The sequence below is a fragment of the Herpailurus yagouaroundi genome, unplaced genomic scaffold, assembly GCF_014898765.1.
Source record: "Herpailurus yagouaroundi ecotype Mexico unplaced genomic scaffold, PumYag 141, whole genome shotgun sequence".
NCBI classification, from domain to species: Eukaryota; Metazoa; Chordata; class Mammalia; order Carnivora; family Felidae; genus Herpailurus; species Herpailurus yagouaroundi.
In genome coordinates, this window is record NW_024412396.1 from 37,603,052 (window position 1) to 37,621,231 (window position 18,180).

An 18,180-nucleotide genomic window follows, 5' to 3' on the forward strand; every position below is an offset into this window, starting at 1 on the left:
AAGTGTTCTGTATGGTAATCACACAACTGCATTGTCCAAACTCCTAAACCTGTAATTGAAAATGGTGACTCTTGTTATATGTAAACAATACTTCAACAACCAAAACAAAACCAAATGAGAGGACATAAAGAAAAGACTGATTAGTTTGATTATATGTAAAAATTCTGGAAGATTAAGACTTTTTTTCTAAGGTACCAAAGAGAACTTAGGTTTCAAAAGCTGCAGGAGCATTTTTTATTAGTAATCAACCTTCACACAAGTGCAGAGAGAAGTCAACTGACCAGGCTGCTTTCTTAAACCCCTAAAAAACAGGTAGTGAGGGGCGCCTGGTTGGCGCAGTCGGTTAAGCGTCCGACTTCAGCCAGGTCACCATCTCGCAGTCCGTGAGTTCGAGCCCCGCGTCGGGCTCTGGGCTGATGGCTCAGAGCCTGGAGCTTGTTTCCGATTCTGTGTCTCCCTCTCTCTCTGCCCCTCCCCCATTCATGCTCTGTCTCTCTCTGTCCCAAAAATAAATAAACGTTGAAAAAAAAAATAAAAAAAACAAACAAACAGGTAGTGAAATAGGGTGTGTGTGTGTGTGTTTAATGTAGTTGAGGAACAAAGGAGAAGCAAGTACAAGATGGGAAAGAAATTAAAGTGGTTTTTTTTAATGTTTATTTTTAAGAGAGGGAGAGGGGGAGGTGCAGAGAAAGGGGGAGGGCAGAGGATATAAAGCGGGATCAGCACTGACAGCACAGAGGCCGATGCGGGGCTCCATCTTACGAACTGTGAGGTCAATGACCTGAGCTGGTCAGATGCTCAACTGACTGAGCCACCTAGGCGTCTCAATGAAAGTTTCTTTTCATCTTAAATATTTGGCAGGTGTAACTTATGAAATACCACTTCCTTCACTAACTGTATTTTATTACTTAATGTAGTTGAAACATTTTCATCACCTCTGAAATTAACTTTAAGAACTGGTTCTTTATCACATCCAAGATTTGTTACTGAATTTACTTAGAAGTATTAGGGAGGATTTAACCCGTGAGAAAGAAAGTGGCTCAGAAGGTATTGTAAATACTCTGAAGCAGAGGTGGTTTGTTAGTCTGTATGTTAATTGAGGTCCATCTGCTTACTTCATAGTTTCTTTTTAATCAAAAATTCATTTCCCTAATGTGAAAGGATATTTTTGATTTCATGCTCTTTCCAAGAGACACCTTATATTCTATAAAATGCAAAAGAGTTTGTAAAACTACTTGCAGCACATATAATAATGTTAACCTTTCTAATTTTAGGGAGCTCTTACCAATTAGTAACAAAAGGGCCACCACTCAGTAGAAAAATTGGCTTAGGAGATGAGCAGGCAATTCACAAAGTGCAGTCAGCATGCATATGAAGAGATATTTAATCTCAATAATTAATATAAATTAAAATATGATTTTTATATAATTTGTTAGATTGGCAAAGGTTAAGTATAAGTGAATACCCATTGATAGTGAATGTGTGAAGATGTAGAATCTGAATTTAAGTGGGAGTATAAATTGGCACATCCTTTTCAGACAGCAGTTTGGAATCATCTGTCAAAATTTTAAAGGTATGTGTCTTTCAACGTAGCAATTTAATTTCTTGGAATTTATCCTTTACAAGTGACAAAAATAGGACATTCACTCCAGGATTATTTGAAATGGCAAGTACTAAACAACTCAAATGTATAACATTAAAAAGTTGGGTATATAAATTTGTCAGCCCATATAAAAGAATATTTTGCAGTTATTAAAAAGCTAAAGTTCTATGTATACTGACATGAAAATATGTTCAAAATCTATCAAGACATTGCTTAGTGAAAATGTTTTTTTATTTTTCTTTAATTTTAAAGACTTTTTTTTTTTTAAGTTTATTTGAGAGAGAGAGCGAGAAAGCATGGGAGGGGTAGAGAGACAGGGAGAGAGAGAGAGAATCCCAAGCAGGCTCCGCACTGTCAGTGTGGAGTCCAGTGCAGGGCTTGATCCTGCCAACTGTGAGATTGACCTGAGCTAAAATCAAGAGTTGGACGCTAAACTGACCGAATCACCCACGTGCCCCAAAAATGTCTTTTTAAAGAGGAGTATGATTGCATTTCTGTTCATAAAAATATATGTAGACATAAACACAATATATATCATTGAAGAAATCTAGAAGCTTTTTAACAGTGGTTAATTCTCAGGGATGGGATCATGGGGAATTTCCAAGTCCATAAATTTCTGTAATGTTTGAATTTTACGTGATAACTATATGTTACTTTAGTAATTGGGAAAATACAGAGATTTTTTATTTTTAATAAAATAAACGTAACAATAATTTCATAGGCTTAAGACAAGTAGAGGGATTGGTATGAAAAAAAGGAAGGGTAGTTGGAAGTATAGAGTGACTCCATTTTGCTTGGAGTGTAAAGGATGGGTTGAGGAGTTAATGTAGAAAAATATGTTGAGGATTCTATTGTGACCAGCCCTGAAATGTGGAACCAGTAGACTTTGGTAGGCAGTGGGGAGTCATCTGAGACTTCTGAGCAAGAAAGTGGTATGACCAGTTTTCTTTGAAGAAAGTCAATCTGGGAGTAGTATGGTGGGTAGGTGGGGACAAACTGAAAATAGGAACACTAAGTAAAAGGCTGTTTAGGAGTAATGAGCATCTGGCCAGGTGGTGGTAGGAATTAGACAAGCAGATGAACAGATAGGAGAACCAATGTCTATAACCAAATGTAGATCCAATTTAGAGGTATGTCACCAAACACAGAGGCTGATGGAGAGGGGTGAGATAAGGATGCTTAATGCAACTGAAGGAATATTGGTGCCTTTAACAGGAATAATGATCACAGGGTGAAGATTTCTTTTGGGGTAGAATTTGCCCTGATCTGCCTTTTCAGGTTCAATTCCTATAATAGCCGTCTGGCACATAAGTAACTGCTCAGTGTATTGGTTGGATTTACCTAAATTTGTATTATTTAAGCTCCAGCTATATCTGTTCCCGATTCCTAGACCATAGCATGCACATTTCTAGGAGGACATCAATAATAGTAATGATATGGTTGTGAAGAAGATAGCGGCTATTATTTATGCCACATTTATGATCTGCCACAGTTTTTTCACATGTCCAAGGTCACCTAGCTATAAATAGAGCTGAGATTTGAATAGCATTCTGTCTGAATACAAGCCTGAATCTTTAATTGCTGTACTTGGTGTTTCTCAGGTAACTGGAAATAAGGATCTGGAGCTCAAATTAGACATGCAGTTAGGTACATTGTATTCTAGCTGCATGTCTAGTAACCATTTGTTTTGAGATTGAGCATTAGTCTTTAGTTATAATTGTGTCCCACATTGGTAGCTTTGAGCACAGTATAACCATCTACCTGATACCCTCTGGGGAGTTAGTGTTTGTGATAACTGAGGTTAATGATTTAAATGTCAAAATTTACTTTTTAAAAGTTTATTTATTCTGGTTAATATATTTCTAAAACATTCTTCTCTATATATTTCTTGTTTTCTACAATGTGCACTTAATCATTTTTATAATGAGAAAAATACTAAAATGTATTTTCTGCTCTCCTTTTTTCTAGAACAATGTACCCTAAACACAAATTTTCTCTTTACAACTCAGAGTTATCATCATAAGCATATTACATTACTGGATTTTATAATAATTGTATCAAGAAATATGTTAAGGGGCACCTGGGTGGCTCAGTCGGTTAAGCGTCCAACTTCGGCTCAGGTCATGGTCTCACAGTTCATGAGTTCAAACCACACGTCAGGCTCTGTGCTGACAGCTCAGAGCCTGGAGCCTGCTTCAGAGTCTGTGTCTCCCTCTCTCTGCCCCCTCCACCACTCGTGCGCTGTCTCTCTCTCTCTGTCTCAAAAATAAATAAACATTAAAAAAAATATGTTAAGTGTGGGGAAATTTATCTTTATACTTATGGCTTCATGATACAGTACTTTGTCAGCTCTTAGGTCTTGTTTTGTAAAAAGTTCTTCTGTTATATTTATTGTGGTGGGTGTCTTATTTCTACTTTCATTGTGGCTTGTTGCAATTTTGGCCCTTTTGCTCCTTCTTAACTGTAATGGTTTAGGAAATTGGGTGGCCATTCAATTCAGTTTTTATGTACAATAAATGCAATCAGGTTCTGGATAAAGAAGGCCTGGATAAATAAATGTAACATACTGGTGACTAAAGTTCATAAGCTTTATTTACTGTGTGGACTTTGAGATAAACATCTGAAGTTTTGTGTGCTTACTTCCTGGTTCCTTGTATTTGTATTATACTTCTTGGTTTGTATTTGGTTTCCAAATACAAAGCACTGTATTTGTTTTTAGAGCTTTTAGAGAACGTTGCTTTTTAGTTTTTAAATTTAATGTAGAAATCCATCTCTAAAATGTAGTTAATTGTCATGTGACTAGATGAAAACTTGTTTCTCAGCTGTCAGTTTTTAACTCAGTCCTTTGACATTGTTGGATAGATTGTTAGTTGTAAATGTGAATTTAGGGAAAAACCATTAATAATGGATATGGATGGACATTGCTAAAAGATTGTGAAGAACAGTATCAGTAACTTTGAGTAGATTGTACTGATCATAATTCTGCAAATTGAAAAATTTTATAGGTTCAAGTTAAAAAAAAGTGATTAGATATACAAAAAGATTTCCTAAAACTACCATCTTAAAAATCATGTAGTAATTTACTATAATTAATATTTATGATTTGCAAGTAAAGGTAAAATTCTATTTTAATGACTTGAAATTTGGTATTATTTTATTAAGCTTGAATTGTGTTTAAATGGAAGTGTATTACCATTTACTCAACTCTACCTTAGAGCAGTCTATTCACTGCATAAAGTCTATACTCCATTAAGGTCCCAAGCATACATATGTTCAGAGTAGAAAGCTTAAACTTATTTTCATTTAATTTCTTGCCTTTTGCACTGATAGGTACATATTAGCATATGTGCTAAATGAAATACTGTGGTATAAAAAAGTCAAATCCATATTTAATCATTTAATAAATATTTGTTGAGGCTCTACTATATGCCAGGCACTTTTCTAAGTGCTGGGGGTACCTTAACTTAAATCAAAATCTATCTTTGTGAAACTTACATTCTAGTGGGAGGAGGTAGACCATAGAGAAAGAAATTCACATATAATAATGGATCAGGTGGTAAAAGGATTGGGGAAAAGAATAAGGCAGCGTAAGGAATAGAGAATGACTGGATGTGGGTGTTGATGTTGGGACCTAAAAATTACGTGCTAAATGGGACCTGATAAGACAATGGTGTTTCATAAATTTGATTATGATATTTCTTCAGGCACCAGAAGGTTGATGTAGAAAAATCTTTTGGAAAATGGAAAGTCAATGGCAAATTATGACTAGAGAAATCTGTCTTGTAGAGTATATATAGTGAGAAAAGAAAGTATACATTTAAAAACAAGGCCATTAACTTTAAAATTACATTTGTGATTACTTTATAATAAAGTTGAAATAACACACATGATTATTCCCTGATATCTGTAGATATAACCCGTGATGTGTGTGAATAAAGCTTGAGTAAGATACTCATGTTTGGTTAATTTCATTTTTCCCCTTTTTCTCCATTTTCTTTAATGGAAGACTTAGGTTATTTTCAAAGGATAGATACAAATGTATTAGTACTTAAAGACAGATACATGTTTTAAAATGCATATTTCTCTTTATCATTACAATTTTAGCTTTTAGTTTAAATATCTAATTTTTGTTATTGTAATAATGACATTATTTGTGTAAAAAATTTCCTCAAAGACTAACATTCTTTGCTTTTGTATAAAATCATTTTCCCAACTATTTCCAGATGACATGCAGAATGTACATAAAGAAGATAAATCTTTAAGGCTGAGTATGCCTGTAATTACAGAAGAAGAAGAGGACAATGAAAGTTTTAGTGAAACAGGTACAGATGAAATTTTGTTAAGCTCCTGATGGAAGGTTTTGGTCTTAGAGTGTCAAGGTTTAGAGTCCTTAAAGAGTTTGATGGTTGGCTATATATTCCTGTGGTACTTTCTTCTTTGACACTTGGGGAATTTTAGTATTAATCATACCATAAATCATGACACTTTAAATGTTAAGACAATAAATAAATGGAAAGGAGAGGTAGTGGTCGATTGAGGTGAGAAGTGAAGGTAACATTCTGTTATTAGTAAGTGAATATACCTCATCATGAGGATGTCTGCTTGAGTACTCCTAACAAATGGCAAGGTTCACAAGTTACAAATTTTTGGATAAAACTTTAAAAAGATTTTATTGTTGGGGCGCCTGGGTGGCGCAGTCGGTTAAGCGTCCGACTTCAGCCAGGTCACGATCTCGCGGTCCGCGAGTTCGAGCCCCGCGTCGGGCTCTGGGCTGATGGCTCAGAGCCTGGAGCCTGTTTCCGATTCTGTGTCTCCCTCTCTCTCTGCCCCTCCCCCGTTCATGCTCTGTCTCTCTCTGTCCCAAAAATAAATAAACGTTGAAAAAAAAAATTAAAAAAAAAAAAGAAAAAGATTTTATTGTTAAAAAATAGTTATTTCAAATTCTAAGGAAAAATTTTCACCTATGAAATGATGATTGTAAGTATTTAGTGGTAAATTGCATGATGTGAATTAAAATGGCTATACCTTTTAGTGTAGTTGTAGTTTTCATAATTTGTAGTTTTATTAAACAACAGTTTAAATAATATTACCTCTGGTAATGATAGTATTACAGAGAATAAGTTATATTTAGCAGGCTAGGCTTGATAATTGGTAATCCAATAATGAATATAATGTGGATTAAGAATAATGCGTAAGGACTTGTTTCATTTTTGCTCTGTATTCATTCAGCATTTATTGAGTGCCTATCATGTTTCAAACACTTAGCTATGTACAGGGCTACAAAGACATATACTACTAGAATTTAAGAACCATTTTATTTTGATCACAGTTAGATCTGAGCAGTGACTGGCTCATAGTAGACTTAAGTAAATGTTTATTGAATGAATCAGATCAGTCTGTGCCTTCAAGAACCTTACAGTTCAGTTAGGGAGAAAAACAACCCAGTTCATTATGGTAGAAACAGGGTGTTATTCAAGTATATAGAAGACAAAGAATAGACATTTAAAAGGGAATATTTGTACCTTCAGAAATGTGAGTGCTTCTGTGATTTTTGCTTATGGCAGCGTAAAATAGTTCTTTACAATCTTGTGATGAATTTCACAATAGTTTATTTCTAGTCTTGGTTGGCAGCTTTATTTTGTGAGTCAACAATTAAACACACATACACACTTTTATGGCTGTTTGGCAAGTCCCATTTTTGTCAGTTTGTGGGGCACCTGGGTGGCTCAGTCGGTTTAGCCTCCGACTCTTGATATCAGTTTAGATCATGATTTCACAGTTCATGGGACTGAGCTGTTAGCGCAGAGCCTGCTTGGGATTTGTTCTCTCTGCCCCTCCCCCCTCTCAAAATAAATAAATAAACATTAAAAAAAATAAAATCTTTCAGTTTGTGATTTCTAAAAATTTGGTTAAATCATGACATATGCACATGATTTAACAATTAATGATTTTATAATATTCATTATAAGAAGCCACAGTCTTCTGACTTTGACTCCTATTTCATTCTTTCTTCATCACTTTTGACTCTTTATTGTTTTGGTGTTTATTACCTCCATGTCTTTAAATAACAGGTGTATTTTGTCACTTCTTTTGTGGATTATCTCTTGACTTTCCACTGAGGAAGGCAAGGATTTAAGTCTCTTTAATATATTTTTCACATCCCACCTCAAACACATGTATACTTCCCAGTTCCCAGCCTCCCAATTTAATTATTATTTTACTTATATCAGTATTCAGCATTTACAAAACATTACTGGCAATAGAGCCATGTAATATAGTATGATTCTTCCTTAATCTGTAGATTTGTTATTTTTCCTTATTTTTTGCCTTATTTATTTTTTCTATAGACTTAACACTGATTTTTCCTCAAACTTTTCCTCATTTGTATAAATCGCCTCTTAGGACATTCACACACATGAGGCATTTTGTCAGTTTCATCTTTTTAAACAAGTCTCTTGCTGACCTCTGAACCTACTTTACTGTGGAAAGTTTGCTGTCTTGGTCTGCTGCACTCCATCCTGGCCATTGCTCTCTTCTAGGAATCTAGAAGATTGCTGGAATCTCTTTTTCTTCTTAGTTTCTTCCTTGTTTTTTCTCATTCCTTTTCCTGTCACTCCTCTTTTGTTTTTCATTGGTGGGGAATATTTCACTTCTTCACATCTTTCATAATTTTCATGTTTTTGTATCTTCTGTTATTTTGTTTTAATGATCTGTAATTTTTAGGTTCACAGCTATTCCTAGATAAACACTCAGTTGAGTGTTAGTTGTGGCATCTGTTGTTATATCCGAAAAGATGTATGGTACTAGGGGTTTGGGTTACATTTTCAGGTTTAATTGAAATGAAAATCACATCTTTATCTCTCTTTGCACTGGTCTGTATACCTTTCAGATCTGGCTTACTGGGTCCGTGTTAGTTATAGGGAGAGCATACCCCTATGAAACAACTTCAAAGTAGCCAATTATTAAATAGGATTTAGGAAGACTAGGACCTACCTTAGTAGATTTTCAACTGCAGTATATCCTTTTGAAGAAAATCATGTATGTTGGTTTAGGATTTATTTTTGGAGCTTTGTTTGAAGGCATTCCAATTAAGCAGCCATATAGTTTAAATGTATGTTATCAGTTAAAGTATTATTTTTTAGACCTGACAGACTTCTTAATTTTATGTCTTTAGAGTTCACGGCACCCAAGAGGAAAAGAAAATCCAGAACAAAGAACCTGGTGTAGAGTTCTTAATTTTGACCTTTCTGAAAGAAGAAAAGATTATATTTTTTGTATATTGAACAGGAAGACTGTCAGTATTAAAAATAATTCTTCTGGGAAACTGTAGGTTATTTCTTTGAAATGACAATATCTTAACATAGTTCTCTACTAAAGGAACAAAAAAAATAGAAATAAAAATTTACTTCAGAATTTAATTTTAACATTTCTATTTATGAAGTCTGCATAAATGGAAATAAAGTTTGGATTTAGAATGTAAAAGAAATAATCCTGTTATGTGCAGATTATTACTGTTTCTGAAAACTTTTTGTGATGTTTTATTACTACAGTTCTGATAATATTAACTATTTAAAATACTTGTTCTTGAAATAGTAATGTTTATTACATGCAAGTGGTTAATTATATTTATAGTCTGGTAATGGATTTGTTTATGATGTGTATTAACTATTCTATATATTGTATGGTTGAGTGCAATACAATTTTTGCCTTATTTGCTTTATTTTTAAACCTATGAAACTTCTGTGGTCCGTAACTTAAATGATTGATAATTTAGGAAGCTCAGTTTCTACTTCTGCAATCAATTAAATATTCTCTGGTGCTTGTTTCAAAGCTCCCTTTGGCCTAACATTTATCAATGTATGTATGTTTGTTTGTGTATATATAGATACATGTAGGCATGTGTCCATATGTACATACATGATTAGTTCAGTACATTATTTAAATACATTTAAATACTAATTATTTCTGACAAAACCTTTAAGAGTGGTAATGTGAATTCTAGAATGTGTCGTACATACAGAAAAAAATGTCTATAGCTTTGTGGATGTGCCTCTGTTTAATTTCTCATTTAAGACCTTTAAATGGAGATCACTTAAGTTATGTTGTTTGAATTATGCTGCCATTAGCAGACCATCTCCGACCATGTAGTTGGCTCCGCCTGTCTTACAGTTGAGTATACTCCATGTTGTCTCCTAGCATTGTAAATTCAGGAATTTTGCAAATGTCCTGTGAGTGAAAATGTGTGATATCTGTCATCTGTTAAAATCAAAATACTAATACTAGCCCAAATAAACTTTTATAAGAATCTATGATATCACATTTGTTATCAAAAAAAATTGTTTCCCCTGATTTCAGATATTCCCAGTAGTAGATGGGGTGGTTTTCATAATGTAGACATTGGGTAGAGCTTCTGGGATTTAAAAATTCTAGTGTTGGGGCACTTGGAGGTATGGATCTGTTATTGGCCTCTTGTGTACTAGGTTACTTACTAGATCTTGTCTGATCATTAACATTTACAGACATTGTAAAGCTAAAGTTGCCCTCTGTTTTTGCATAATAGTAGTTACAAAATACGAGGTTGTCATTTCACTTATACAGTGAAGAAACTCTGTCTTAAGATGGTAAGTGCCTGGCCCACATTCACAGCGTTCGTAAGTGATGCATCTGGGATACAAATACAGGACTCTTGCCTATAATTTCAGTGTCATTTTACATAAGACAAAAGAACTGGAAATCCAGAGGAATGCTCTGGACTGTAAGCAATAATACCCTATTTCACAGTGGCTTAAGCAGTAAGGAAAGTTTAAAACCAGTTAAGTCTCAGTGTAGGGTGGGTCTGAGTTATCAAGTACGTCTGTCCCATGATGGCTTCATATGCCAGGTTTGGGTCCTCAGGGAAAGCTGTATTTCTGCGTAGGGAACTGTTCACCAGCCAAGTTCCCAGATGTCAGCCAGGGACCAGCCTTGCAAGCCAACCTTTCTAAGGATTGCAGTCTCAGGCCTGCTGGGGTGCCTCTTTTGTGCACAGATTCGTCTCATTTTTCACTATTTCAAACAGTGCTGTGTTGATCTTCATGTGTATATCTTGGCTCACTTAGGCTGGGATTTCTGTTGGATAAACTACACATGAATTTGCATGTTGTACTATGTGAATATATGTAAAATTTTGTCAATTATTGCCAAATTGAAATCCAAAAGGACTGCCAATTTACTTTCCTCCTAACAGTATTTACAAAGGACTTGCCACGTCTCCGTTACACTTGCTATCAATCTGTAATTTTTGCCAGTTGAATATAGCCTGAATCTTAACAGCAGAAAATGTAGAAAGACCATTAAAAGTAACAAAATTGTATTAAACAGTTGCGAGTTGTTATATGGCCACATCTGACACAGTATAATGCTTTAGCTGATAGCAAGTTTTTCATGAATATATGATAATGATAGCATGTGAATCACTTGATAATTTGCTTTAAATATGAAATTGAAGTTTATTAAATAGAATTCAAATAGAAAATATTTGTGTTTAACAGTGGGATTTCAGAATTAAAATGTGGTGTCATAATACTTGCTACCTGCTAAATTAAGTTCTTTGTATTGTCAACTTGATTATAATGCTGCTTCAAGTCATAAATATATGATTTTAATATTAAATACTTACTAATTTTTTATGAGGAAGAGCAGTTGTGTGGCAGTGTTTATAGTCACAAGATATATTTTAAAACCATTCCAGGGGTACCTGGGTGTTCAGTCAGTTAAGCTTCTGACTCCTGATTTCTGCTCTGGTTATGATCTTATGGTTCATGGGATCAAGCCCCACGTTGGGCTCTGCACTGACAGCATGGAGCCTGCTTGAGATTCTCTCCCCCAGTCTCTCTGCCCCTCCCCCTGTTTCAGGCTCTCTCGCGCTCTTTCATTCTCTTAAAAATAAATAAATAAACATTAAAATTCCACTTTCAGAAATCTTAATATATGAAAGTACTGTTCAAAGTAGAGGCTTGGAATTTGAGTAGCTTTAATGTCATATGCCAGGCTTACTTGGAGAATTTAAAAACAAGCCATGAATAAAAGAAGTGGAGCCATACAGGAAATGGAGCTTGTGTAGATACTGATTAGGGCAACATTTTTCACTTTGAAAACAAGATATTGTAATTTATGTCTTCAGAAGAAAGTGACCCTGTGTGTTTTCTTTTCTGATACTCTTGAATTTATGTTGTAAGCACACCTATGATCCCATCTGGGTTTATAACCCCTTAATGCCTCAAAGGCTCCCTGTGAGTGGACATTTTTAATGTGGGGAAACATCCCCAGTCTCTTTAATACCCAGTTAAAGTGCTTATTCCCTGAAACGGACACGGTTGTATCATCTGCAAGCTCTTTCTTACTGCCAAAGGAGAGATCATGAACCAACTTTTAGGCAAGGATTTTGTTTTCTTACAGGCATTTCCAGAACAGTGGTACAATAGGGAAATGTATTTAAAAATGCATTTATCTAAATGATTTGTATACCTGTAATTTTCTGAACTAGAAACTAGAGAGTCAAATATTTGTATCCTAGTTCTGCCACTAGGATTCATTATGTATCCTTAAAAAATTCCTTTTTGTTTAAATCCTTTTCTCAGTTGTAAATTCAAGATGATACAGAACTATTTTACTAACTTGTTAAAAATATTTAGAATTGCATAATGCTTTGAAAATGCAAAGATATGAATGCTAAATTTCAAAACAATAACAGCTGGAAAGTAAGCTTTTAAAAAGTACTTGAATGCCAAGGAAACCAGAGTGATTTATTCGTGCTTAATGTGATTTTTGAGGTGATTTTCTTAGGCCCATAATTGGAAGCTTATGTGTTTACACAGATTTTCAGATTGACATGAGACAGGGCTCTCGGCTCAACAGACAAGGAGAGCCTGCTTTCCTTTTTGTCAAGGTGGATTAGCTACAATATACATCCTCTTTCTAATAACCTATTTTGGTTTTGACAAAAAGATTCACAAATATATAGAGAGATCAGCTATCTTTAAGTATCTTTAAAAATGAGCTTTATGAACTGAAAATTAACTTTTGCTTTCACCTTTGTAAAGAGCCTAGGAAAATAAGCAGAATTGTTAATGCCTTCCTAACTTCCCCTTGATTCTTGAATTACAGTTCTAAGAATGCTTGCTTTTTAAATGGCATTGAGAAGACTGTGGTGGGTGCTTAACTATTCACATTTTCATTTATCTTCTGAACTATGTAGTAATTTTCATTGCACATTAAAAAAATTCCCTGTATTAAAGTAAATACTCAAGCCTCAGACTGTATAGCCTTTTTGTGTAGTAATGTAGTATTTTTTTATGCCTGAATTGTTTTTCATGTGCTGTATATTGCAGGTCTGGGTTTTGTTTTGTTTTTCTTCTTAAGATAAATTTGGACAGGCTCCTTTTGGTTGCAAGAAATAAAGGCACATTCATATTATCTTAAGTGCTGGAGGCTTATTTAAAATTTTTTTTTCAACGTTTATTTATTTTTGGGACAGAGAGAGACAGAGCATGAACGGGAGAGGGGCAGAGAGAGGGAGACACAGAATCGGAAACAGGCTCCAGGCTCTGAGCCATCAGCCCAGAGCCCGACGCGGGGCTCGAACTCACGGACCGCGAGATTGTGACCTGGCTGAAGTCGGACGCTTAACCGACTGCGCCACCCAGGCGCCCCTTGGAGGCTTATTTTAAAATATAGAGGATAAAATGAGAGGCAACCATCTGAGAGGCAAAGCTTCTTGGACACCCGGAAAAACAGCTCTTTGTCACGTAGTGAACACAGGAGCTCAGATGGCTGGGTTGTGTCCACATCTTTGAAAGGGGTGCTGTGTAGTCCCAGTATGCATACTCTTATTCATGTGTTTTCCAGCTTCTCTATGTAAATTTCTCTGTCTGCTACTCCTACTGCTCCCAAAAGAGGATCTGAATAAGCCCAAAGAGAGCTTCCTGATAGGGCAGAGATTATTCTGCTGGGTTATTCTGGCCTCCATTATGTCTACCCTCCATGGCAGAGATCTCTGGTACAATCAGTTGTGGCCAGTGTAACAGGGTCACAAGGCACAGGGCACAGCAAATTATGTGGGAAGACCCAACTCTGGCAGCTTTCTTTAGAAGAGGTGAGCCCACAGGCCTTTTGAATCTCAAGAATTTCTCAGTCCATTCATGGTTTAAAATGATTGGGGTGCCTGGGTGGCCCAGTCGGTTAAGCGTCTGACTTCAGCTCAGGTCATGATCTCGTGGTCTGTGAGTTTGAGCCCCACGTCGGGCTCTGTGCTGACAGCTCGGAGCCTGGAGCCTGCTTCAGATTCTGTGTCTCCCTCTCTCTCTCTGCCCCTCCCCTGCTCATGCTCTGTCTCTGTCAAAAATAAACATTAAAAAATTTTATTAAAAAATAATAAAATAATGATGTTATAAATTATCGATATTGCAACTAAGTGATCAAGTGGTGGCAAAAATGTTCACTTGACAACAGGAGCATTGCACAGTGGTTAGGAGAAATTGGTCAGGGGCCAGAGTGGGTTTGCCCTGAGGTTACAGTGTGTACCTGTGACTTCATAAAATCTACCTGTAGATTCACTCAGTATAATTCCATTTAGACCTCCTCTCCATTGTGATATTGTTACATATTTTACTTCTGTATGTTCTAAACCTCATTATACATTTTAATTCTTGCTGTAAACACAAAAAAATGAGAAGAAATTGTAGACATTTACCCACATCTGAACCTTTTCCAGCTCTCCTCTTTCCTTCATGCAAATCTAGACTTGCATTTGGAATAATTTTCCTTCAGTCTGAAGAACTTCTTTTAATATGAATTTCTTGTAGTTCAGCTGCATTGGAAACACATTCTATCAGGTTTTGTTGGTCTGAAATCTCTTTATTTCAGCTTCATTTCTAAAAGGTATTTTTGCTGGTATTTGAATTCTAGGTTAACAGCTTCTCCTTTGGCGCTTTAAAGATTGGTCCATTGCCTTCAGCCTTCTTCCTTGTGTCTGACGTGAGGTTAGTTTCCATTCCTGCTGTTATTCCCTTGTATATGATATGCTGTCTTTGGATGCTTTTATGACTTTGTCTTTGTTTTTGGTTCTCAACAATTTATGACATGCCTGCTGTGGTTTATATTCTCCGTGTCCTACACACCATACCGGGCTCACTCCTCTCTAGGATTCCAAGTACATGTGTGTTGACTGCTTGATAGGGTCCCACAGGTCATCGTGGCTTTTGTCCCCACAATAATTTTTCTCCCTGTGCTTCAGACAGGATGGTTCCTTTTGACTTGTTTCCGAGTTGATGAGTCTTTAATTCTAATGTAGTCAATCTGAAGTTAGTCTATCCAATAACTTAAATTTTAGGTGTTGGATTTTTCAATTTTAGGATGTCCCTGGGTTCTTTTCCATGGTTTTCATACTTCCACTGAAATTCTCCATTTCTTTACCCACTATTTTCATCTTTTACTACAGATTGTTTAATATACTTATCTAGTTATTTTCAAGTCTTTGCTAGTTCCAACATTTGGTTCATCAGTGTTTGTGTTTCATTGGCTGATTTTTTTTTTTTTCCTACTAAGGGTCACATTTTCCTGTTTCCTTCCTTGTCTAGTAATTTTTTATTGTATTATGATACATGTCAGAGATTCTGGATTCTATTATTTCCCTCTGAAGAGTGTTTTGTTTTAGGAAGCAGTTAAATGACTGACAGCATCTTGAACTTGTAAGAGGTTTGACTGTAAGCTTTGTTACAGGGGATCTATTTTGGTTTTGTTCTTAGTTTTAGGGAAAATACCTCATTTCTGGTACACGGCTCTTATTTCTAAGGCGTGGCCCTTATGAAGTTTTACCAGAAAGCCTGGAGTGTTTGCCACATCACTATATCCTGGCAAGGCTTGAACTTTGAGCTCTTCAGCAGTTCACCTGCCTTGGAATCATTGGAGTTATTGCCTGCTTTCAGCCTAAGCTGTGAGGGCATTTTACACTCACATTTTGGGGGTGGCCCTCTCTATAATCACTGCCCTGGGGGATTTCCCATCTCGATTTCTAACCACTCTGACAACCCAGGCTTCCTTCCTGATTCCTCAGGTCTGTAGGACTCAGGCAGGAAGACCTGTTCCACTGTACCCCTGTTCACTCAGGGGTGAAGTTATATGAACATGACTCTCTCCTTTCAAGGATTGCATCCCCGGGGGCACCTGGGTGGCTCAGTCGGTTAAGCATCTGACTTTGGCTCAGGTCATGATCTCACAGCTCATGAGTTCGAGCCCCGCATTGGGCTGTGTGCTGACAGCCCAAAACCTGCTTTGGATTCTGTGTCTCCTTCTTTCTCTGCCCCTGCCCCACTTGCTGTCTCTCTCTGTCAAAAATAAACATTAAAAAAAAAAAAAAAAAAAGGATTGCATCCCCTATATTTTTATCACAGAAAAGAATGAGGTGATAGCCTCCATTTCACCCATAAGTTACTAAACCTTCTTCACTAGATTTGTGCCCTGAGTGTCTCCCAGGTTACCAAGGTTCCACTTAGTATTTTTGGAGAGTTTATTAACTCATTTAGGTCACCCACATGCGATTGATCGTAATATAGTGTGATACTAACCTAATGGCTTAAAAGAAGTTGGTGCACTTCTGAAAATGTTAAAAATCCCTGATTTTTCAAGGAAGTTAATCTTCCCAAAATTCTAAGTACTACAGAATAATCAAGTTATGTTATTAATTTGCTTTTGGTTGCAGTCTGCAAAGCCTGATCATCAGGCTAATTAAAGATTATGCTATGAAGGAAAACTTTTATATACACCAGTCTTCTTTTCTTACAAGTGCTTCAATATGAGGCTTTAAAAACCTTATTTTATTTAAGATAAATAACAAAAATTAAAAAAGAGAAAGCCTTCATATAATTACATTATCTACAGGCTGATTTCAAATACCTTGTCACCATAGTACCTAATTAATTGGGCTGTTAGCTTAAGTTAACTATTTTTTAGAAAAGTCAACCCCCAAAGATTTGTTGAACATCTTATAGTGTATGTGATTTAAATGAAATGAATTTTGCTCAAGTCTCACAAATTGTTAACTCTTCTGCCTTTGTTACATGTTTTAAGTTGTTGATTTATCTCTTAGTTTCTTGTAGCATAATTGGTATACTGCCTTTCTTGCTAATTCTACACATCATTTTATTATACACTTGGTTAACTGAACATATTCTCTCTGTAAACTTCAACTAGTTGCCTATAAAATTTTCCCAGTAGATAATTTCCCCAACTTTAGCATTGCATTTAAAAATGAAATATCCTATCCTTTATTTAGAGACCATATGTCTGGAAAGTCATTCTGTCTATATTTAAAGATGAATCAACCAATAAAAATATATAGCTTATCATCTTTAGTGTTCCCACTGACACCTAACACAGTACCAAATTACTAGCAAAACTGCCTATATACTGTATATGTTGTACCAGTAAATAACTCTATTAGTCTTCTTTCTGAAAATCCCTTGTATTTACAAATATAATTAATTCACAAAACTACACTCTACAGAAATAGGATCATATCTCTTTATAATGTTTCTGTATCTCCATAACTGGTACTTACTGCTTCAGAGAAGAAAACGAAAAATGTACAATGTCTCCTTCAGGCTGTGTAGTCAGAAATTTCTTTGTCCTGGGGCATCGGGGTGGCTCAGTCAGTTAAGCACCTGACTTCAACTCAGGTCATGATCTCACAGCTCATGAGTTCAAGCACCGCGTCGGGCTCTGTGCTGACAGCTCCTAGCTTGGGGCCTGCTTCAGAATCTGTGTCTCCCTCTCTCTCGCCTTTCCCTGGCTCACACTCTCTGTCTCTCTCTTTCTCAAAAATAAACATAAAAAAAAAAAAAAGAAATTTCTTTGTCCTCTGCTGATTTACATACTTTTCCTGATACCAATTTTTGATAAAATAAGGAGAGTATCTCTAGCAATGTGTAAAGCCTGGGTGACTCGGCAGGGTGAAATAAAACAAGGTAGGCATGGGCTTCCAGGTAGGCCTCCTTAGGCTAGAATTTGTGGCACCAAGGGGAGCTAAGTCCAAGCCAGGCCATGGCTCCATCCACTGAGTTTTTAATTTCCATTTTGCTTTTTCATTTGAGATTTTTATTTCTATGTACCTACATAATTTTGATATTCTCTTGCTCTTTGACTTTTTTAAGTTCAACTTTTATTTCATTAAATATTTCAAACAATTATTTTACATTCTGTATCTGATAATTTCAGTAGCTGAAATTCAACAAGTTAATCTATTATTTGTTGTTTCTGCTCTCACTCATGGTGGTTTTTATCCTCATTGTTTTTGGAACTTATATTTTCTCAAATCTAACATGTGGGAATCCTGTGTGCCTAATTTGAAATGCTTTCCTTTACAGAGGACTTATGTTTATGCCTGCTGTGAGCCAGGAGTACTCCAGTTCTGATAATTCTAATGTCTTTGGAGTCTCAGGGTAAGCTCCAAGTTTGGTCTGTTGATGCAGGAGTTATCAGGTCAACTCTGCTTCGCTAGTCACTATTCCATTTGCTTGCAACATACTGTCTCCTGGTCTGGT

General features: G+C 36.0%; 1 protein-coding gene across 1 annotated transcript in view; it reads left to right on the forward strand.

Annotated features, from left to right (window-relative positions):
* The window catches only part of SNAPC1 (small nuclear RNA activating complex polypeptide 1), a 33,498-nt gene extending 23,578 nt beyond the window's left edge, over positions 1-9,920 (forward strand). Inside the window, exons 9-10 of the mRNA XM_040477334.1 lie at positions 5,827-5,925; positions 8,778-9,920. Of these exons, the coding sequence (XP_040333268.1) occupies positions 5,827-5,925; positions 8,778-8,830 (152 nt within the window). The 3' untranslated portion in view covers positions 8,831-9,920. The remainder of the gene's footprint in view (positions 1-5,826; positions 5,926-8,777) is intronic.
* Positions 9,921-18,180: the final 8,260 nt, after the last annotated feature.